This window comes from Oncorhynchus mykiss, chromosome 4, assembly GCF_013265735.2.
Source record: "Oncorhynchus mykiss isolate Arlee chromosome 4, USDA_OmykA_1.1, whole genome shotgun sequence".
Classification (NCBI taxonomy): Eukaryota; Metazoa; Chordata; class Actinopteri; order Salmoniformes; family Salmonidae; genus Oncorhynchus; species Oncorhynchus mykiss.
In genome coordinates this window covers 5,558,484-5,582,022 of record NC_048568.1, presented here as the reverse complement: position 1 = coordinate 5,582,022, position 23,539 = coordinate 5,558,484, and the positions used below count along the sequence as shown (strand labels likewise).

At 43.8% G+C, this 23,539-nt stretch overlaps 1 protein-coding gene across 2 annotated transcripts; it reads left to right on the top strand.

Moving 5' to 3' along the window:
- The first annotated feature begins 1,920 nt into the window (after positions 1 to 1,920).
- On the top strand, positions 1,921 to 23,088 carry LOC110521989 (creatine kinase B-type). Of its 2 annotated transcripts, XM_036975520.1 has the most exons (9): positions 1,921 to 2,072; positions 2,824 to 2,946; positions 10,126 to 10,207; positions 11,344 to 11,498; positions 11,756 to 11,888; positions 12,587 to 12,758; positions 20,073 to 20,196; positions 20,484 to 20,673; positions 22,689 to 23,088. In XM_036975520.1, exons 2-9 carry the CDS (start codon positions 2,836 to 2,838, stop codon positions 22,865 to 22,867), a joined length of 1,146 nt encoding a protein of 381 aa, XP_036831415.1. In that variant the 5' UTR covers positions 1,921 to 2,072; positions 2,824 to 2,835; the 3' UTR covers positions 22,868 to 23,088. The 2 variants fall into 2 exon arrangements, with proteins under 2 accessions (XP_036831415.1, XP_021455695.1); XM_021600020.2 differs by lacking the exons at positions 1,921 to 2,072; positions 2,824 to 2,946 and adding an exon at positions 9,110 to 9,261 and having other exon boundaries at positions 10,003 to 10,207.
- The last annotated feature ends 451 nt before the right edge of the window (positions 23,089 to 23,539 follow it).

The window sequence follows — 23,539 nt, the reverse complement described above, 5'->3', positions numbered from 1 at the left end:
TTTTTCAAATGACTGCCTCGCCAGGTTCACCAACTACTTCTCAGACAGAGTTCAGTGTATCAAATCGGAGGGCCTGTTGTCCGGACCTCTGGCAGTCTAAATGCATGCTCTTCAACCAATCACACTTGGTGGGCATTGTCATCTGTGATATGACTTTCTTTAAGCACGTACTGATGAAACTGTCACTTCATATTTTTTTCTTGAAGTCTCCAAACACTCTACATTTATTCACTCTGTGATAGGGTTGGATCCTATATGCTTCTTTTATTATTGTCCTGTAAATGATTCAGTGCCTACAATTTACACTGTGTGTAGAATGGGCATAAAGGAATTTACCTCTACTACTAAATGACTACTAGATATAGTGATAAGGAAAACAGCATACACATTTGGCCTGTGCATTTATTTGCCTATAACTAATCAGAATCCCATTATGTTTACATAAAAAAAGAGAGTACTTCAAAATGAGAAGATCCTGCCATGGAAAAGACGACTGGGTGTACATAAAGTGGAAAGAAGGAGAAATAACTCCCACTACGCAGCAGGACACCTTCAGCTGTGGGGTCTTTGTAATGCAGGTTTGATAGTTATATTTTCAATAATGAGTAGCTGTTATGTGACAATTAGGTCAACAACTTTATTTTATTTTTTTGTGGAGATGGTCTGTAAAGCTTACAGATTTAAGTCTAATAGCATGAGATGAAAGTAGACAAACATCAGAGTGTGCGATTTGAGGTCACTAGGTCACAAGAACAAGGAGCTATTGAAATTCTAAATTTTTAAAAATTCATAAATTAATGTAAAATCATGTGAGATGAAAATGGACAAAATAAAGGGTGTGCAATATAGAAGGGTAGTCATTGAACATAATTAACCTTTTTTTTAAGTCATTAGGTCACATGACCAAGGAGCTTTTGAATGTTTAAATTTTAAAAAAAGTCATGTAAATGAAAATGGACAAACTAAAGGGTGTGCAATGTGTAGGCCCACTGAGTGGACATTCTGAACCTTGTTTGAAGTCCCTAGGTCACATGACCAAGGAGCTATTGAAATTCTAAATTTAGAAAAATTCATGTAAAATCATGTGAGATGAAAATGGACAAACTAAAGGGTGTGTAATATAGAAGGATAGTCAGTGGACATTCTGAACCTTGTTTGAGTCCAGTAGGTCATATGACCAATGAGCTACTGAAATTCAAAAATGCAAATTAATCATTTAAAATAGTGCGAGATGTAAATCAACAACAACAAAAAATGTGTGCAATGTGTGTCTATTTCATCGGGTTAGCTAGAAACAGGTTTTAAAGTTTTAGGAGTAGTGGTTAAATAGAAAATGAAATTTGAAAAATTTGATTTGTCACTATGTTGACGGTCCCTAACTGCTGTTGGTGCAGGTAAGGAAAACTGCAGGCGAATATCCATCGAATATCCAAACTGAAACTATTTTTACCTCAGTTTTTTTGTGGGGGGAGAAATAAGCCCCATGGAGCATATAATATGCCTATTGTTAAAATGGCATTACAAATGAGCCACACAAAAGCATTGGAATATGAAAATAAAACATTATTCATATATATTAAAATAGGCCACTAAATGTTCCCATCATCATAAAGAACAACGACATTCGCCTGAAACAGACCGACATTTTAGCTTATGTATAGGCTACCTGAAGCCCATTGGACCATATTAACATATTTGACATTGCTAAATGAGCAGGGCAGGGTTCTTCTGTGTGTGGTGACATTCCGGCTTACTAGGAGAATCGATATCCATTCATCCCAGTGCGGATAAATGGAATGTAGCCACTGGTACCATTCAATTCTCTCTTACTGTTGTCAATAAAGAGATCTGTCAAGGAACGCACCACTTGATCTGAGAGGTGTCGGCTGTTAAATCGCAGCAGTGACGCTATATGCAATTGCGTTATTCCCATTTCCAATAGGATGAATGAACTTTAAATAGTATCCAATCAGATGAGAGCTCCTCTGGCATATAAAAACCTAGCGAAGCTGATTCATTCCGGACACCATTATTAGTTTTGGTGTGTCTTTCCCAAAGAAAAACGTCCTACGGTAGGTGATTTATTTTTTACTTTGTATAAATGCATAAGTATGTCATCATATTTGCAGAACTGTTGGGTGTCTAATGTACTTTGTATTTAATACATATATTGGTTAAATAGGCTATATGATAATGGCAAAACGTTTGGAATATAGGCTGAACAAAGACGGGTATTTTTAGACAGCATCTCGGGAAAGCGCATCTAACCCTAGAGAAATGGGGAGACGTCAGTGATTTGGTTCCACTCAAAACGATTAAATCGAACTGACATGTACAATATTTCACCCTGGTTAAAATCGTCAACTAGTGTAGAGGGGTAATTTTCCGTTTGGCATAGCCGTTTACACGGAAGAGACCGCAAGGTCGTGGTCTATCTGCAAGGTCTTATCTGGTGCTGGACATCACGCATGTGACTAATGTGAACAGTATTGCCTCGCACTGTAACCGACATATTTTGGATTAACGTGGATGAATATGCATTCCCTTTGTTGGACATTTTTATATTTTAGAGAAAATAAATTGCTATATTTGGGCACCGATTGTATGTTGCGTGTACCCTCTCAGATTATGAGGAATTGGCACGCAAATGGCAGGAATTTGTTTGCTACCTCAAAACCAGGTGTCGAAATAGCCGACCACTGCGTCACAATTGCGTACAGTGACTTCTCAAGTCTTTTTAGACCCTGTTCCAATTAGTTATTCCATTTTGCCGGGTCTAGGCTCTTGGCCACTGACACCTCATCGTTTCATCCTTGCGCACAGGTGAACGCAGTCATGCCTTTCGGTAACACCCACAACAAGCTGAAGATGAGCTACTCCGCGGAGCAGGAGTACCCCGACCTCAGCCAACATAACAACCACATGGCCAAGGTGCTCACCCCAGAGATGTACGCCAACCTGCGGGACTGTTTTGCTAGCACAGACTGGAATATGTTCCGGGATTCTTCTGATGACATTGACATTGAGGAGTACACCACATCAGTCATTAGCTTCATCAATAAGTGCATCAAGGTTGTTTTCCCACAGTTACTGTAAGTACATACCCCAACCAGAAGCAATGGATTACAGGCAACATTCGTACTGAGCTAAAGGGTAGAGCTGCCGCTTTCAAGGAGTTGGACTCTAACCCGGAAGCTAATAAGAAATCCCGCAATGCCCTCAGACGAACCATCAAACAGGCAACGCGTCAACACAGGACTAAGATTGAATCGTACTACACTGGCTCCGACGCTCTTCAGATGTGGCAGGGCTTGCGAAAGGAAGCACAGCCACGAGCTGCCCAGTGGCACAAACCTACCAGATGAGAATTTACTTCTATGCTCGCTTCGAGGCAAGTAACACTGATACATGCATGGAAGCACCAGCTGTTCCGGACGACTGTGTGATCACGCTCTCCATAGCCAATGTGAGTAAGACCTTTAAACAGGTCAACATTCACAAGGCTGCTGGGCCATACGGATTATCAGGACATGTACTCTGAGCATGCGCTGACCAACTGGCAAGTGTCTTCACTGACATTTTCAACCTCTCCCTGACTGAGTCTGTAATACCAACATGTTTCAAGCAGACCACCATAGTCCCTGTGCCCATAAACACTAAGGTTACCTGCCTAAATGACTACCGACCCGTAGCACTCACGTCTGCACTATGAAGTGCTTTGAAAGGCTGGTCATGGCTCACATCAACACCAATATCCCAGAAACCCTAGACCCACTCCAATTTGCATACCGCCCCAACAGATCCACGGATGATGCAATCTCTATTGCACCCAACACTACCCTTTCCCACCTGGACAAAATAAACACCTATGTGAGAATGCTATTCATTGACTACAGCTCAGCATTCAACACCATAGTGCCCTCAAAGCTATTCACTAAGCTAAGGATCCTGGGACTAAGCACCTCCCTCTACAAATGGTCCTGGACTTCCTGATGGGTCGCCCCCAGGTGGTAAGGGTAGGTAACAACACATCCGCCATGCTGATCCTCAACACAGGGGCCCCTCAGGGGTGCAAGCTCAGTCCCCTCTTGTACTCCCTGTTCACTCATGACTGCATGGCCATGCATGACTCCAACTCCATCATCAAGTTTGCAGATGACACAACAGTGGTACAAGTCAGAGACCTGGCCGTGTGGTGCCAGAATAACAACCTATCCCTCAACGTAACCAAGACTAAGGAGATGATTGTGGACTACAGGAAAAGGAGGACCGAGCACGCCCCCATTCTCATCGACAGGACTGTAGTGGAGCAGGTTGAGAGCTTCAAGTTCCTCGGTGTCCACATCAACAACAAACTAGAATGGTCCAAACACACCAAGACAGTTGTGAAGAGGGCACGACAAACCCTTTTCCCCCTCAGGAAACTAAAAAGATTTGGCATGGGTCCTGAGATCCTCAAAAGATTCTACAGCTGCAACATCGAGAGTTGGTTGCATCCCTGCCTGGTACGGCAATTTCTCGGCCTCTGACCGCAAAGCACTACAGAGGGTAGTGCGTACGGCCCAGTACATCACTGGGGCTAAGCTGCCTGCCATCCAAGACCTCTACACCAGGCGGTGTCAGAGGAAGGCCCTAATAATTGTCAAAGACCCCAGCCACCCCAGTCATAGACTGTTCTCTCTACTACCGCATGGCAAGCTGTACCGGAGTGCCAAGTCTAGGACAAAAAGGCTTCTCAACAGTTTTTACCCCCAAGCCATAAGACTCCTGAACAGGTAATCAAATGGCTACCCGGACTATTTGCATTGTGTGCCCCCCCAAACCCTCTTTTTACGCTGCTGCTACTTTCTGTTTATCATATATGCATAGTCACTTGAACTATACATTCTTGTACATACTACAGTGCCTTGCAAAAGTATTCGGCCCCCTTGAACTTTGCGACCTTTTGCCACATTTCAGGCTTCAAACATAAAGATATAAAACTATTTTTTTGTGAAGAATCAACAACAAGTGGGACACAATCATGAAGTGGAACGACATTTATTGGATATTTCAAACTTTTTAACAAATCAAAAACTGAAAAATTGGGCGTGCAAAACTATTCAGCCCCCTTAAGTTAATACTTTGTAGCGCCACCTTTTGCTGCGATTACAGCTGTAAGTCGCTTGGGGTATGTCTCTATCAGTTTTGCACATCGAGAGACTGAATTTTTTTCCCATTCCTCCTTGCAGAACAGCTCGAGCTCAGTGAGGTTGGATGGAGAGCATTTGTGAACAGCAGTTTTCAGTTCTTTCCACAGATTCTCGATTGGATTCAGGTCTGGACTTTGACTTGGCCATTCTAACACCTGGATATGTTTATTTTTGAACCATTCCATTGTAGATTTTGCTTTATGTTTTGGATCATTTTCTTGTTGGAAGACAAATCTCCATCCCAGTCTCAGGTATTTTGCAGACTCCATCAGGTTTTCTTCCAGAATGGTCCTGTATTTGGCTCCATCCATCTTCCCATCAATTTTAACCATCTTCCCTGTTGAAGAAAAGCAGGCCCAAACCATGATGCTGCCACCACCATGTTTGACAGTGGGGATGGTGTGTTCAGCTGTGTTGCTTTTACGCCAAACATAACGTTTTGCATTGTTGCCAAAAAGTTCAATTTTGGTTTCATCTGACCAGAGCACCTTCTTCCACATGTTTGGTGTGTCTCCCAGGTAGCTTGTGGCAAACTTTAAACAACACTTTGTATGGATATCTTTAAGAAATGGCTTTCTTCTTGCCACTCTTCCATAAAGGCCAGATTTGTGCAATATACGACTGATTGTTGTCCTATGGACAGAGTCTCCCACCTCAGCTGTAGATATCTGCAGTTCATCCAGAGTGATCATGGGCCTCTTGGCTGCATCTCTGATCAGTCTTCTCCTTGTATGAGCTGAAAGTTTAGAGGGACGGCCAGGTCTTGGTAGATTTGCAGTGGTCTGATACTCCTTCCATTTCAATATTATCGCTTGCACAGTGCTCCTTGGGATGTTTAAAGCTTGGGAAATCTTTTTGTATCCAAATCCGGCTTTAAACTTCTTCACAACAGTATCTCGGACCTGCCTGGTGTGTTCCTTGTTCTTCATGATGCTCTCTGCGCTTTTGACGGACCTCTGAGACTATCACAGTGCAGGTGCATTTATACGGAGACTTGATTACACACAGGTGTATTGTATTTATCATCATTAGTCATTTAGGTCAACATTGGATCATTCAGAGAACCTCATTGAACTTCTGGAGAGAGTTTGCTGCACTGAAAGTAAAAGGGCTGAATAATTTTGCACGCCCAATTTTTCAGTTTTTTATTTGTTAAAAAAGTTTGAAATATCCAATAAATGTCGTTCCACTTCATGATTGTGTCCCACTTGTTGTTGATTCTTCACAAACAAATACAGTTTTATATCTTTATGTTTGAAGCCTGAAATGTGGCAAAAGGTCGCAAAGTTCAAGGGGGCCGAATACTTTCGCAAGGCACTGTACCTCAATTGGGCTGACCAACCAGTGCTCCCGCACATTGGCTAACCCAGGCTATCTGCATTGTGTTCCGCCACCCACCAACTGCCAACCCCTCTTTTACGCTACTGCTATTCTCTGTTCATCATATATGCATAGTCACATAACCATATTTACATGTACATACTACCTCAATCAGCCTGACTAGACGGTGTCTGTATGCAGCCTTGCTACTTTTATAGCCTTGCTACTGTATATAGCCTGTATTTTTACTGTTGTTTTATTTCTTTACTTACCTATTGTTCACCTAACACCATTTTTGCACTATTGGTTATATCCTGTAAGTAATAATTTCACTGTAAGGTCTACCTACACCTGTTGTATTCAGAGCACGTGACAAATAAACTTTGATTTGATTTCAACCTCTCGATCGTATCGTCTGAGATCCCCAAAGATTGGTAAGCTGCCGCGGTCATCCCCCTCTTCAAAGGGGGATGACCGCGGGGGTAGGATAGATATAGGTTACAGACCTAGGTCTTTCCGAACTGGTCATGGGTGCACCTCAGCCACGCTCAAGGTCCTAAACGATATCATAACCGCCATCGATACGAGACAATACTGTGCAGCCGTATTCATCGACCTGGCCAAGGCCTTCGACTCTGTCAATCACTGCATTCTTATCAGCAGATTCAACAGCCTTGGTTTTTCAAATGACTGCCTCGCCAGGTTCACCAACTACTTCTCAGACAGAGTTCAGTGTATCAAATCGGAGGGCCTGTTGTCCGGACCTCTGGCAGTCTAAATGCATGCTCTTCAACCAATCACACTTGGTGGGCATTGTCATCTGTGATATGACTTTCTTTAAGCACGTACTGATGAAACTGTCACTTCATATTTTTTTCTTGAAGTCTCCAAACACTCTACATTTATTCACTCTGTGATAGGGTTGGATCCTATATGCTTCTTTTATTATTGTCCTGTAAATGATTCAGTGCCTACAATTTACACTGTGTGTAGAATGGGCATAAAGGAATTTACCTCTACTACTAAATGACTACTAGATATAGTGATAAGGAAAACAGCATACACATTTGGCCTGTGCATTTATTTGCCTATAACTAATCAGAATCCCATTATGTTTACATAAAAAAAGAGAGTACTTCAAAATGAGAAGATCCTGCCATGGAAAAGACGACTGGGTGTACATAAAGTGGAAAGAAGGAGAAATAACTCCCACTACGCAGCAGGACACCTTCAGCTGTGGGGTCTTTGTAATGCAGGTTTGATAGTTATATTTTCAATAATGAGTAGCTGTTATGTGACAATTAGGTCAACAACTTTATTTTATTTTTTTGTGGAGATGGTCTGTAAAGCTTACAGATTTAAGTCTAATAGCATGAGATGAAAGTAGACAAACATCAGAGTGTGCGATTTGAGGTCACTAGGTCACAAGAACAAGGAGCTATTGAAATTCAAAATTTTTAAAAATTCATAAATTAATGTAAAATCATGTGAGATGAAAATGGACAAAATAAAGGGTGTGCAATATAGAAGGGTAGTCATTGAACATAATTAACCTTTTTTTTAAGTCATTAGGTCACATGACCAAGGAGCTTTTGAATGTTTAAATTTTAAAAAAGTCATGTAAATGAAAATGGACAAACTAAAGGGTGTGCAATGTGTAGGCCCACTGAGTGGACATTCTGAACCTTGTTTGAAGTCCCTAGGTCACATGACCAAGGAGCTATTGAAATTCTAAATTTAGAAAAATTCATGTAAAATCATGTGAGATGAAAATGGACAAACTAAAGGGTGTGTAATATAGAAGGATAGTCAGTGGACATTCTGAACCTTGTTTGAGTCCAGTAGGTCATATGACCAATGAGCTACTGAAATTCAAAAATGCAAATTAATCATTTAAAATAGTGCGAGATGTAAATCAACAACAACAAAAAATGTGTGCAATGTGTGTCTATTTCATCGGGTTAGCTAGAAACAGGTTTTAAAGTTTTAGGAGTAGTGGTTAAATAGAAAATGAAATTTGAAAAATTTGATTTGTCACTATGTTGACGGTCCCTAACTGCTGTTGGTGCAGGTAAGGAAAACTGCAGGCGAATATCCATCGAATATCCAAACTGAAACTATTTTTACCTCAGTTTTTTTGTGGGGGGAGAAATAAGCCCCATGGAGCATATAATATGCCTATTGTTAAAATGGCATTACAAATGAGCCACACAAAAGCATTGGAATATGAAAATAAAACATTATTCATATATATTAAAATAGGCCACTAAATGTTCCCATCATCATAAAGAACAACGACATTCGCCTGAAACAGACCGACATTTTAGCTTATGTATAGGCTACCTGAAGCCCATTGGACCATATTAACATATTTGACATTGCTAAATGAGCAGGGCAGGGTTCTTCTGTGTGTGGTGACATTCCGGCTTACTAGGAGAATCGATATCCATTCATCCCAGTGCGGATAAATGGAATGTAGCCACTGGTACCATTCAATTCTCTCTTACTGTTGTCAATAAAGAGATCTGTCAAGGAACGCACCACTTGATCTGAGAGGTGTCGGCTGTTAAATCGCAGCAGTGACGCTATATGCAATTGCGTTATTCCCATTTCCAATAGGATGAATGAACTTTAAATAGTATCCAATCAGATGAGAGCTCCTCTGGCATATAAAAACCTAGCGAAGCTGATTCATTCCGGACACCATTATTAGTTTTGGTGTGTCTTTCCCAAAGAAAAACGTCCTACGGTAGGTGATTTATTTTTTACTTTGTATAAATGCATAAGTATGTCATCATATTTGCAGAACTGTTGGGTGTCTAATGTACTTTGTATTTAATACATATATTGGTTAAATAGGCTATATGATAATGGCAAAACGTTTGGAATATAGGCTGAACAAAGACGGGTATTTTTAGACAGCATCTCGGGAAAGCGCATCTAACCCTAGAGAAATGGGGAGACGTCAGTGATTTGGTTCCACTCAAAACGATTAAATCGAACTGACATGTACAATATTTCACCCTGGTTAAAATCGTCAACTAGTGTAGAGGGGTAATTTTCCGTTTGGCATAGTGGTCTATCTGGTCTATCGTGGTCTATCTGCAAGGTCTTATCTGGTGCTGGACATCACGCATGTGACTAATGTGAACAGTATTGCCTCGCACTGTAACCGACATATTTTGGATTAACGTGGATGAATATGCATTCCCTTTGTTGGACATTTTTATATTTTAGAGAAAATAAATTGCTATATTTGGGCACCGATTGTATGTTGCGTGTACCCTCTCAGATTATGAGGAATTGGCACGCAAATGGCAGGAATTTGTTTGCTACCTCAAAACCAGGTGTCGAAATAGCCGACCACTGCGTCACAATTGCGTACAGTGACTTCTCAAGTCTTTTTAGACCCTGTTCCAATTAGTTATTCCATTTTGCCGGGTCTAGGCTCTTGGCCACTGACACCTCATCGTTTCATCCTTGCGCACAGGTGAACGCAGTCATGCCTTTCGGTAACACCCACAACAAGCTGAAGATGAGCTACTCCGCGGAGCAGGAGTACCCCGACCTCAGCCAACATAACAACCACATGGCCAAGGTGCTCACCCCAGAGATGTACGCCAACCTGCGGGACAAAGAGACTCCAAGTGGATTTACCGTGGATGATGTCATTCAAACTGGAATTGATAACCCAGGTAAACAGCCCGAGTTTGCCTACGTTGGTCCTAAACCGTTTTATGCCGCGTCGAGAGGGCGAGTTATAGCCTACCCACTCATCCGGTGCTTGGATTTTGCAATGTCAGCCATGTACGGAGTGAAAAACCTCCGCTGTGGAAACGTTGACCTTGTTACCAAGTGCCTGTGATGTGGCCACTAATGCAATGTTCAGTATAATAATAGGAATTCATTATTTGTGGCCCTGTCGAGCGCATTGTTCCAGTTAACAATCAATGCATTAGGACTGACATGGGATCCCATGGCCATACACCAATTTATTCCAAGTTGTCACAGCAGCATCACCGACGATCTTTGTTGAGCAAGGTCAAGTCCACTATTTGTCTGCAGGTGACATTACAGGCTAAATTGATGCCTTGCATTTTATTCCCCTCGGTTGTTGGGTCACATGTCCATTTAACAGCGGAATTACTGACTTTGAATTGTAATGTAGGCCTTTAATTTGATAATGTCTATTGTGAGGCCCTACTACAACATCCAGTGTAAGCGGCAACCAGCTGAGGATGTGTAACGGTATGCAAACTAGACCTGGGTTTAAATACTATTTCAAATACTTTCACATTGAGTAGTAGCATATAGATTTTTTTATTTGAAAATATAAGTAGTTGAATATTGGAATGTGTATTGGCATGCATTTAAAAAAAATATATTTATACTCGTGCATTTAACTCGGGCCCTACATTGGGAGTATCTTAAATACATGTATTTGAAAATACTCAAATACACAGAAAATAAGTATTTAAATGACATTTTAAACCCAGGTCTGCTGCAAACCTTAGTCACCTCAAAGTAACATTTTTCTTAATCAGAACATGTACAGCATTATGAATGTCAACCCAAATTTGTATTAATGCTCAATGGCTTCAGTGTAGATGGTGTTATTCTGACAGCTTGCATCTGAAGGGTGGCTAAAGCTATTACTGGAACTAAGACCAATGTGACTGCTGGCACAGCTGACCAATTTTAAATACAATTCCTAAACCAATTACTGTCGACCAACTGCATTCTGTCAGTGAAACTTTCACTTGGATGATGTCAACTGTTGGCACCATTGGCTGGCATTTTATTCCTTCACCCTGTCCCTGTTTTATTCAAGGCCACCCCTTCATCATGACAGTGGGCTGTGTGGCCGGAGACGAGGAGACGTACGAGGTGTTCAAGGAGCTGCTGGACCCCATCATTGAAGACCGCCACGGCGGATACAAGCCCTCAGACAAACACAAGACCGACCTGAACCCAGATAACCTTGTGGTAAAGGCACACAATGTCCACACACTCTGAATCGCCTCACACCCTGGTTCACCACATACACACTCCCAAGGTTGTCCTACATGAGTCAACAACTATTTGGGAAATTAATTTGTCCATGAAAATCCATATTGGGCATAATGGCCACACAACCCATTATTGTCAAACCTCCATGTAGCCCAACCCTGGTTTAGTCGCTATCAAATGTCCATACCTGTTAGCTTTCATGCTAATTGCTAACACGCCGGTTGTTTTGGCAGGGTGGGGATGACCTGGACCCCAACTTCGTCCTGAGCTCCAGAGTGCGAACTGGCAGGAGTGTCCGCGGCTTCTGCCTCCCCCCACACTGCAGCCGTGGGGAGCGACGTGCCATTGAGAACATGGCAATCGAAAGTGCGTAACCAAGCCCTGTCCTCTTCAATGCCTTGAGTCCTGCTGCATGCCCTTTGTGACACGCCCCCTGACAGCACTGCGTGGAACTGTCTTAATTAGACTATTGAAGTCATGCCACACTGCAATTGACTTGCTGCTCTTGACTGGCATTGGTTAAGACTTAATTATTCCAGATGTGTTTTATATAATGGCAGTTGTGTAAAAAGTACCCAATTGTCAAAGTAAAGCTACCTTCATAGAAAGTGATTCAAGTGAAAGTCTTCCGGTAAAATACTACTTGAGTAAAGTATGTGGTTTTAAATGTACTTAAGTATCAAAAGCAAATGTAATTGCTAAAATATACTAAAGTATAAGGACTTTGGAATTATTTATATTAAGCAAACCAGTCAGTACAATTTTTATTTACAGATTGCCATCATTTAAGCATTTGTGTTTAGTGAGTCTGCCAGATAAGAGGCAGAAAGTGTAGCTTAAGTAAAAGCAGTCAACCCAAAAAATGACTTGGGTAGTACTTTAAAGTATTTTTACTTAAGCACTTTACACCACTGTAATTGAATCCTTAACTGAAATTGCCACTTTGAAAAAAATATAACTGCTTGATTGTTGGCCTAATCCTTACAAATATGCAATTCTCATAGTTGGTGAAAAAGGATGACCACTCATGTAGGCTTGTTTTACTGACGCTCGTTTTTTTGCAGGTCTAGCCTCACTGGATGGGGACCTCAATGGCCAGTATTACGCCCTGAAGAACATGACAGATGATGAGCAGCAACAGCTGATCGACGACCACTTCCTGTTTGACAAGCCCGTGTCCCCCCTGCTGTTGGCGTCCGGGATGGGCCGTGACTGGCCTGACGGCAGGGGCATCTGGTGAGTTCCCCGGGCACCACCGCAGAGTTTTCTCCATGTAGACGTCAAATGGCTTCCTTTTCCTTTCATGATGGTACATGAATAAAGGGACTTGGTCTGGCATTCTCCTGCCACTCAGCTTTTCTAGTGAATTCCTCCCATGGTGTGTCGGTGTTCACTAAGGAAGGCGCGAAAGTGCAGTAAAGGATAAAATGGTGCCGGAGAATGCTGACGTTTTACATGTCCCCAACCAGTTTTTGTTTACTTTATTTGCATTATTTGCAACTTTTTAAAAATTATTTTGTACATGTTGCCGCTACCGTCTCTTGTGACCGAAAATCACTTTTACTCACCACGGACTGGCAGAATATTCTTTGTCCTGTCTGACAAGCCCGACGCGACTGATTTACTGCTTTCTCGGGAACAGGCCCAGAACCCCGTGATTAGTGTGGAGAAAAAGGGGCCAGAGGGCATACTGACTTCTGAGAATTTGTAAGCGATTGAATAAACCCCCACTTCTTTCCATTCTGCTAGCAAATCTGCAATCTTTGGAGAATAAAATTGATGACCAATGCGGAAGATTAAACTACCAACGGGACAATCAAAACTAATCTCTTATGCTTCACGGAGTCGTGGCTGAACGATGACACGATCAACATACAGCTGGCTGGTTATACGATGTACCGGCAGGATAGAACAGCGGCGTCTTCTTAAGACTAGGTGGTCTATGTATTTTTGTAAACAACAGCTGGTGCACGTTATCTAAGCCTTAAGCTATTGCTCGCCTGAGGTAGTGTGGTCTTATGAGCTTATGAGATGCTCTATCTACCTAGCGTTTTCATCTGTATTTTTCATAGCTGTTTACATACCACCAGAGGAGGAGACTGGCACTAAGACAGCATTGAATGAGCTGTATTCTGCCATAAGCAAACAAGAAAACCCTCACCCAGAGGCGGTGCTCCTAGTAGCTGGGGACTTGAATGCAAAGAAGCTTACATCCGTTTTACCAAATTTCTATCAGCATGTTAAATGTGCAACCAGAAAACTCTGGACCACCTTTACTCCACACACCGAGACGCATACAAAGCTCTCCATTTGGTAAATCTGACCATAATTCTATGCTCCTGCTTACAAGCAAAAATTAGAGCAGGATGCACCATTGGCAAGCGCAATAAAAGTGGTCAGATGAAGCAGATGCTAAGCTACAGGACTGTTTTGTAGCACAGACTGGAATATGTTCTGGGATTCTTTCGGATGGTCACTGGCTTCATAAAGTGCATCGATGACATCATCCCCACAGTGACTGTATGTACCCCAACCAGAAGCCACGGATTACAGGCAACATCCACACTGAGCTGCCACTTTCAAGGAGCAGGACTCTAACCGATGCCCTCCGAAGAACCATCACAGGCAAAGCGTCAATACAGGACTAAGATTGAAACGTACTACACCGGCTCTACCGCTCGTCGGATGTGGCAGGGCTTGCAAACCATTAGACTACAAAGGGAAGCACAGCTGAGAGCTGCCCAGTGGCACGAGCCTACCAGACCAGCTAAACTACTTCTATGCTCGCTTCGAGGCAAAGACCACTAAAATATGTATGAGAGCACCAGCTGTTCCGGGAAGATTGTGTGATCACGCGCTCTGCAGCCGATATAAGACCTTTAAACAAGTCAACATTCACAAGGCCACAGAGCACGACGGATTACCAGGATGTGTACTGCGAGCATGCACTGACCAACTGGCAAGCGTCTTCACTGACATTTTTAACCTCTCCCTGTCCGAGTCTGTAATACCAACATAATGTAAGCACACCACACCACTATTGCCTGTGCCCAAGAACACACTATGGTAACATGACTACCGACACGTAGCACTCACGTCTGTAGCCATGAAGTGCTTTGAAAGGCTGGTCACGGCTCACATCAACACCATTATCCCAGAAACCCTAGACCCACTCCAATTTGCAAACCGCACCAACAGATCCACAGATGCGATATCTATTGCACTCCACACTGCTCTTTCCCACCCGGACAAAAGGAACACCTATTTGAGAAATGCTACTCATTGACTACGGCTTAGCGTTCAACACCATAGTGCCCTCAAAGCTCATCACTAAGCTAAGGATCCCTGGGACTAAACACTTCCCTCTGCAACTGGATCCTGGACTTCCTGACAGGCTGCCCACAGGTGGTAAGGGTAGGCAACACATCCGCCATGCTCATCCTCACAACAGGGCACCCTCAGGGGTACGCGCTCAGTCCCCTCCTGTACTCCCTGTTCACTCACGACTCCAACGCCATCAAGTTTGCCGACGACAAGTGGTAGGCCTGATCACTGACCGCAACAAGGCCGCCTATAAGGAGGTCAGAACTGGCCGTGTGGTGCCAGGACAACCTCTCCCTCAACGTGATCAAGACAAAGGGTTGGCAGGTAGCCTAGTGGTTAGTGTTGGACTAGTAAGGTCCGGAAGGTTGCAAGATTGAATCCCTGAGCTGAAGGTAAAAATCTTCCTAGGCCGTCATTGAAAATAAGAATTAGTTCGTAACTGACTTGCCTAGTTACATAAAGGTTTAAAAAAATGTGGACTACAGGAAAGAGGACTGAGCATGCCCCCATTCTCATCGAGGCTGCAGTTTGAGATCTTCAAGTTCCTTGGCGTCCACATCACCAACAAACTAACATGGTCCAAGCACACCAAATACAGTCGTGAAGCAGGTACGACAACCTATTCCGCCTCAGGAGACTGAAAAGATTTGGCATGGGTCAGATCAACAGCTGCACCATCGAGCGTTGCATCAAGGCCTGATATGGCAACTGCTCTGCTTCCGACCGAATGTAGTGTGTATGGTTCAGTGCATCACTGGGGCCAAGCTTCCTGCTATCCAGGAACTCTACCAGGCGGTGTCGGAGGAAGGCCCTAGAAATTGTCAAAGACTTCAGCCACCCTAGTCATAGACTGTTCTCTCTGCTACCGCACGGCAAGCAGTACCAAGTCTAGGTCCAAGAGGCTTCTAAACAGCTTCTACCCCCAAGCCATAAGACTCCTGAACAGCTAATCAAATGGCTACCCAGACTATTTGCATTCCCCCCTTATTTACACCACTGGTTCTCTCATCTATGCATAGTCACTTTAATAGCTCTACCTACATGTACATATTAAATCAAATCAAATCAAATTGTATTTGTCACATACACATGGTTAGCAGATGTTAATGCGAGTGTAGCGAAATGCTTGTGCTTCTAGTTCCGACAATGCAGTAATAACCAACAAGTAATCTAACTAACAAGTCCAAAACTACTGTCTTATACACAGTGTAAGGGGATAAAGAATATGTACATAAGGATATATGAATGAGTGATGGTACAGAGCAGCATAGGCAGGATACAGTAGATGGTATCGAGTACAGTATATACATGAGGTGAGTATGTAAACAAAGTGGCATAGTTAAAGTGGCTAGTGATACATGTATTACATAAGGATGCAGTCAATGATATAGAGTACAGTATATACGTATGCATATGAGATGAATAATGTAGGGTAAGTAACATATAAGGTAGCATTGTTTAAAGTGGCTAGTGATATATTTACATTTCCCATCAATTCCCATTATTAAAGTGGATGGAGTTGAGTCAGTGTCAGTGTGTTGGCAGCAGCCACTCAATGTTAGTGGTGGCTGTTTAACAGTCTGATGGCCTTGAGATAGAAGCTGTTTTTCAGTCTCTCGGTCCCAGCTTTGATGCACCTGTACTGACCTCGCCTTCTGGATGATAGCGGGGTGAACAGGCAGTGGCTCGGGTGGTTGATGTCCTTGATAATCTTTATGGCCTTCCTGTAACATCGGGTGGTGTAGGTGTCCTGGAGGGCAGGTAGTTTGCCCCCGGTGATGCGTTGTGCAGACCTCACTACCCTCTGGAGAGCCTTACGGTTGTGGGCGGAGCAGTTGCCGTACCAGGCGTTGATACAGCCTGCCAGGATGCTCTCGATTGTGCATCTGTAGAAGTTTGTGTGCTTTTGGTGACAAACCGAATTTCTTCAGCCTCCTGAGGTTGAAGAGGCGCTGCTGCGCCTTCTTCACGATGCTGTCTGTGTGAGTGGACCAATTCAGTTTGTCTGTGATGTGTATGCCGAGGAACTTAACTTGCTACCCTCTCCACTACTGTTCCATCGATGTGGATAGGGGGGTGTTCCCTCTGCTGTTTCCTGAAGTCCACAATCATCTCCTTAGTTTTGTTGACGTTGAGTGTGAGGTTATTTTCCTGACACCACACTCCGAGGGCCCTCACCTCCTCCCTGTAGGCCGTCTCGTCGTTGTTGGTAATCAAGCCTACCACTGTTGTCGTCCGCAAACTTGATGATTGAGTTGGAGGCGTGCGTGGCCACGCAGTCGTGGGTGAACAGAGAGTACAGGAGAGGGCTCAGAACGCACCCTTGTGGGGCCCCAGTGTTGAGGATCAGCGGGGTGGAGATGTTGTTGCCTACCCTCACCACCTGGGGGCGGCCCGTCAGGAAGTCCAGTACCCAGTTGCACAGGTCAGGGTCGAGACCCAGGGTCTCGAGCTTGATGACGAGTTTGGAGGGTACTATGGTGTTGAATGCCGAGCTGTAGTCGATGAACAGCATTCTCACATAGGTATTCCTTTTGTCCAGATGGGTTAGGGCAGTGTGCAGTGTGGTTGAGATTGCATCGTCTGTGGACCTATTTGGGCGGTAAGCAAATTGGAGTGGGTCTAGGGTGTCAGGTAGGGTGGAGGTGATATGGTCCTTGACTAGTCTCTCAAAGCACTTCATGATGACGGAAGTGAGTGCTACGGGGCGGTAGTCGTTTAGCTCAGTTACCTTAGCTTTCTTGGGAACAGGAACAATGGTGGCCCTCTTGAAGCATGTGGGAACAGCAGACCGGTATAGGAATTGATTGAATATGTCCGTAAACACACCGGCCAGCTGGTCTGCGCATGCTCTGAGGGCGCGGCTGGGGATGCCGTCTGGGCCTGCAGCCTTGCGAGGGTTAACACGTTTAAATGTCTTACTCACCTCGGCTGCAGTGAAGGAGAGACCGCATGTTTTCGTTGCAGGCCGTGTCAGTGGCACTGTATTGTCCTCAAAGCGGGCAAAAAAGTTATTTAGTCTGCCTGGGAGCAGGACATCCTGGTCCGTGACTGGGCTGGATTTCTTCTTGTAGTCCGTGATTGACTGTAGACCCTGCCACATGCCTCTTGTGTCTGAGCCGTTGAATTGAGATTCTACTTTGTCTCTGTACTGACGCTTAGCTTGTTTGATAGCCTTGCGGAGGGAATAGCTGCACTGTTTGTATTCGGTCATGTTACCAGTCACCTTGCCCTGATTAAAAGCAGTGGTTCGCGCTTTCAGTTTCACTCGAATGCTGCCATCAATCCACGGTTTCTGGTTAGGGAATGTTTTAATCGTTGCTATGGGAACGACATCTTCAACGCACGTTCTAATGAACTCGCACACCGAATCAGCGTATTCGTCAATTTTGTTATCTGACGCAATACGAAACATGTCCCAGTCCACGTGATGGAAGCAGTCTTGGAGTGTGGAGTCAGCTTGGTCGGACCAGCGTTGGACAGACCTCAGCGCGGGAGACTCTTGTTTTAGTTTCTGTCTGTAGGCAGGGATCAACAAAATGGAGTCCTGGTCAGCTTTTCCGAAAGGAGGGCGGGGCAGGGCCTTATATGCGTCGCGGAAGTTAGAGTAACAATGATCCAAGGTTTTTCCACCCCTGGTTGCGCAATCGATATGCTGATAAAATTTAGGGAGTCTTGTTTTCAGATTAGCCTTGTTAAAATCCCCAGCTACAATGAATGCAGCCTCCGGATAAATGGATTCCAGTTTGCAAAGAGTCAAATAAAGTTCGTTCAGAGCCATCGATGTGTCTGCTTGGGGGGGGGGGGGGGGGTATATACGGCTGTGATTATAATCAAAGATAATTCTCTTGGTAGATAATGCAGTCTACATTTGATTGTGAGGAATTCTAAATCAGGTGAACAGAAGGATTTGAGTTCCTGTATGTTTCTTTCATCACACCATGTCTCGTTAGCCATAAGGCATACGCCCCCGCCCCTCTTCTTACCAGAAAGATGTTTGTTTCTGTCGGCGCGATGCGTGGAGAAACCCGCTGGCTGCACCGCCTCGGATAGCGTCTCTCCAGTGAGCCATGTTTCCGTGAAGCAAAGAACGTTTGTCTCTGATGTCCCTCTGGAATGCTACCCTTGCTCGGATTTCATCAACCTTGTTGTCAAGAGACTGGACATTGGCGAGAAGAATGCTAGGGAGTGGTGCACGATGTGCCCGTCTCCGGAGTCTGACCAGAAGACCGCCTCGTTTCCCTCTTTTTCGGAGTCGTTTTTTTGGGTCGCTGCATGGGATCCATTCCGTTGGCCTGGGTGAAAGGCAGAACACAGGATCCGCGTCGCGAAAAACCTATTCTTGGTCGTACTGATGGTGAGTTGACGCTGATCTTATATTCAGTAGTTCTTCTCGACTGTATGTAATGAAACCTAAGATGACCTGGGGTACTAATGTAAGAAATAACACGTAAAAAACAAAACACTGCGTAGTTTCCTAGGAATGCGAAGCGAGGCGGCCATCTCTGTCGGCGCCGGAAGTGTTACGGAAGTATTACCTCAACTAGCCGGTGCCACCGTACATTGACTCTGTATATAGTCTCGCTATCGTTATTTTGCTGCTGCTCTTTAATTACTCATAACGTTTTCTGATTCTTATCTGTATTTTTTAAAATGCATTGTTGGTTATGGGCTCGTAAGCATTTCACTAAGGTCTACCTACACCTGTTGTCTTAGGTGCATGTGCCAATAAAATGGACGCTAGTTGACCTCTTCAATGGTCAAAATTTACTTGAGGCCCCATCTACGATTCTACAATCCACATTACATACTCCAAAGCAGGGCTCTCCAACCCTGTTCCTGGAGAGCTACCCTTCTGCAGATATTTGGTCAAATGCCAATTATGAGTCATCTAATTATTAGAACCAGGTGTGCTAGATTAGGGTGAGTGTGAATACCTACAGGATGTTAGCTCGCCAGGAACCAGCTTGGCGTGCCCTGCTCTAAAATAGTGAGATGCAGTTATGTTCTCTGTGGGTCATTAAAGGAGGCTCTGGGTCGAAGTTCCTCTAGGTACAGATCTAGGATCTTTAATCTACCCAAGATCGGCGTCTATGACTAACTTCACCCTACACTGGAGTACCAGCTGGAGGGTGCCTTCAGTGAGAGTAAACATGATCGTTATGCATAATTGCGTCTCATTCCAGCCAATGTTGAACTAATATGTAGATTTGTTTTTGTTGACAGGCACAATGATGGCAAGACCTTCCTGGTCTGGGTGAATGAGGAGGACCATCTGCGGGTCATCTCTATGCAGAAGGGCGGCAATATGAAGGAGGTGTTCCACCGCTTCTGCACAGGCCTCACGAAGGTGTGTGTGTGACGTGCACTCCGCTTTCTAGGGTGTCAAATATGTTAAGCCCAAGGCTCAATTCTACAACGTAATGTTAAAGAACATGTGCAAACTACATTGCTGGGGTTAATCACATTTGAATGCAGTCAATTTGTGAGTCTACTATGCAAAATGGCACTTCAAAAACTGTTGCAAAAACTGGGGGAAACGTTTAACTTAAACAGTCCCCCAACACTGCAGTTGCTTTCTCAACACGACTTCTAACCTTTGGTCCCTTACCTCACTGTTTCCTCTGACCACTTCAGATTGAGAGCCTGTTCAAGGACAAGGGCCATGAGTTCATGTGGAACGAGCACCTGGGCTACGTGCTCACCTGCCCCTCCAACCTGGGCACGGGGCTGCGCGCCGGTGTGCACGTCAAGCTGCCCAACATGAGCAAGCACGAGAAGTTCAGCGAGGTCCTCAAGAGGTTGAGGCTGCAGAAGCGTGGCACAGGTACGTCCATTTTGAATATGCCAACTCTATTAGGAAATGTAGATGGGACATTCTGTCTAGCAGCTATTGGGATTAAGTGAATGTCGAGCAGATCTGGACTAGTCTCTCTACGTTTGCTTTATTAACCAATGGTTGTTACTGTAGGCTGGTAAAACATTGTGCAGTCAAGATGTTAATGTTTTAATTGAATTGGAATCTATGTACTTAAATTGACAGTTATACTAATCCAACATGCCTCTAAACCTTTGGCTGTAACTGTGGCTGCAATTCTCCTAAATGTGGATAAGACCTAGTGGAAAGTGTTAACTGTCCACTGAATAGGGCCAGGATGGCCAACTCTCCTCCTGGGGAGCTACACTGCTGCCGGAATTTGGTCAGCCCTACTCCTGTTTTGGCTAAGTAGCTGCTCCTCGGGCCTCATAACTGTGCACCACTTCTGAAAAGACTGCACACATACAAAAAATATAGAGATTTATAAACTTAGTTTACGCCCGTCATAAATCAGACTTGTCCTGAAACTGCATGCGTGAACAAGCATTAAAACACTACCTGAAATGCCCATCTTTCCCTTTTTTATGGTGACAACACAGCCCTTATTTGCTGTTTCTAAAGGCAATGGCCAACTACATCAAATGTCTCTCTGGAGGTGTTGGAATTAGGCCAAGGAAGTTTCTGAAAAAAAACGATTTGCAAATTGTTGGACCTGTAAACATGTGGTGTTTTTCCCGACCCTAAATATGCTGCACTGCCTGCAAATTCTGAAACATTGTCTATGTTAAACTACAGTAGGCCTACTTAGTGGTAGTCGACACACTTCAAAGCAAAAAGTCATCTTTGTTCATTTACATTCTACTGTTATAACGCACACTCCCTTTTCTGATGCATAGAGCAGAACACTTCAAATAGCTTATCAGACCCAATTTAAATGAGGGGTGCCCATGGCAATTTGTTGTAGGCTAAAGCGTATGACAATTTATATTTATGAAAATTGTTTACTTGAAACATTTGAAATTCCAGTAGGTTAAGATGTGCAGTACCCTAACATGTAAGTTGAGAAGGTGAACCTTCTGTTCTACCCTTAAACTGCGCTCGATTGGATGGAGCTAAATACTTAAGACAGTGTTTCAAATATTTACTATTGTAAAGTGAGTCCAATTTAATGTAGGCATTTTAGGCTACTTCGAGTATGAAACAACGGTACATTTATTATGGAAATGAATGCAGAGATGTGAAAAATGTATCTTCACGAATGGCAAATGATTGCATCTTAAGGCTGCCTGTTTATTTTTTATCAATAAGCATGTCATATCCCCCACTTGCACAAAATGGTAGGCTACTTGCAATGCAATACTTCAACCACTGGAAACTGTGCATACACATGGTCTATAGCGGGATCATCAACTAGATTCAGCCATGGGCAAAAACTTAGTGGGTTTTGGTTGGGGGTAGCCAGAACATAATTACACATTTGTAGACTGCAAGCCCAAACCCCAATATTTGACTAACAATCATTTTAAACCTTGCTTACATTTTGTACACGATCACGTCTGTGTGGGAGTACTTAAACAGGTTTACAAAATCTAAATCAATTGGTGTGGATTTCCTTGTTTTTAGTCTTATGTCCAACAATGCAAGTGTCTTCTCAGAACTTGGGGGCCAAATAAAACCACCCATGGGCTGCCAGTTGGGGACCCCTGGTCTAAAGTCTGCAGGACGCTAAGCACATTCTCACGTCAAATTCCATGTTATAAATGTTAACTTTTGCGTGAACTGGAGCATGCATATTTGTGTTTTGTGCATATGCAACATTTTGTGGAGCCCCCAGGACTTAGATTACAGTAGCTGAAAGGCATTAAAGTAGGGCTGCCAGGAACTAAAACCTGCATACCCACTGGCTCTCCAGGAGCAGGATTGGCCTATCACCCCTAGTTGCGGAGAAGCCAACCGTATCAGCACCATTTGGCTCAGCTTTTCTTTGGTACCCCCCCCCCCCCCCCCCCCCCCCCCCCCTCCAGGTGGTGTGGACACTGCAGCAGTAGGCGGTGTCTTCGACATCTCCAACGCAGACCGTCTGGGCTTCTCCGAGGTGGAGCTGGTGCAGATGGTTGTCGACGGCGTCAAGACCCTCGTCGAGATGGAGAAGCGTCTGGAGAGCGGCCAGTCCTTCAACGACCTGATGCCCGACCAGAAGTGAACACACTCTCTCAAACCTTCTAACCTCTTACCTCGTCACCAATATCTCCCCCTTGTCTCCATAAACAATCTTCACTACATCAAGAAAATGCACTCTGCCCGACACGTTTAGTGGCACAAGTTAGATGAGTTCATCTGTGTGATGAAGGATTTTGTATCAAATGCAATCTTTTTGCAGATGGCTATTAACACCTGAAATAAAAGTATCTTTGGCCCATGGAATGTGTTTTGTCACTTTGAGCAAGTGATTTGTTTTGACATTGTGTCATGAATTAGTCATTTCTAATACTTTTTCCGTGCTTAATTACACTTGCCTACTGTAGCTCAATTGACAAAGGGAAATTCTGACGCAAATCAAATGCATGGTGTCTATAGATGCATTGTATTCTGACTGAATTCCCTTAGTGTACCACCGTTTGTGCAATTGTTACCCTTCCAATGAGCTTATCATTTAAACTACACCGCGAAAAGTACTGTTTACTTCCCTTTCAATCATTTCAGCACAGGTAACAGCCATTTAGTTTTTTTCTTTCTTACTCTCCCCAATTCACTTAAAGAAATAGTTTATTTCCCATGGGCTTCACCAGAGTACCCCCTAGTGGCTGGAATACAACTGTATTAAGCCCCTTACAAACTTTGAACGTTGTTCCTCTTGGAACTGACGGGTTGAACA

Excerpts from the sequence above, each read along its gene's own strand:
- LOC110521989 (XM_036975520.1), top strand. The coding sequence starts at position 2,836 with ATGCCTTTCGGTAACACCCACAACAAGCTGAAGATGAGCTACTCCGCG. Across the intron at positions 10,208-11,343 it reads AACTGGAATTGATAACCCAG|GCCACCCCTTCATCATGACA; the intron begins GTAAACAGCCCG and ends GTTTTATTCAAG. Across the intron at positions 11,889-12,586 it reads TGAGAACATGGCAATCGAAA|GTCTAGCCTCACTGGATGGG; the intron begins GTGCGTAACCAA and ends GTTTTTTTGCAG.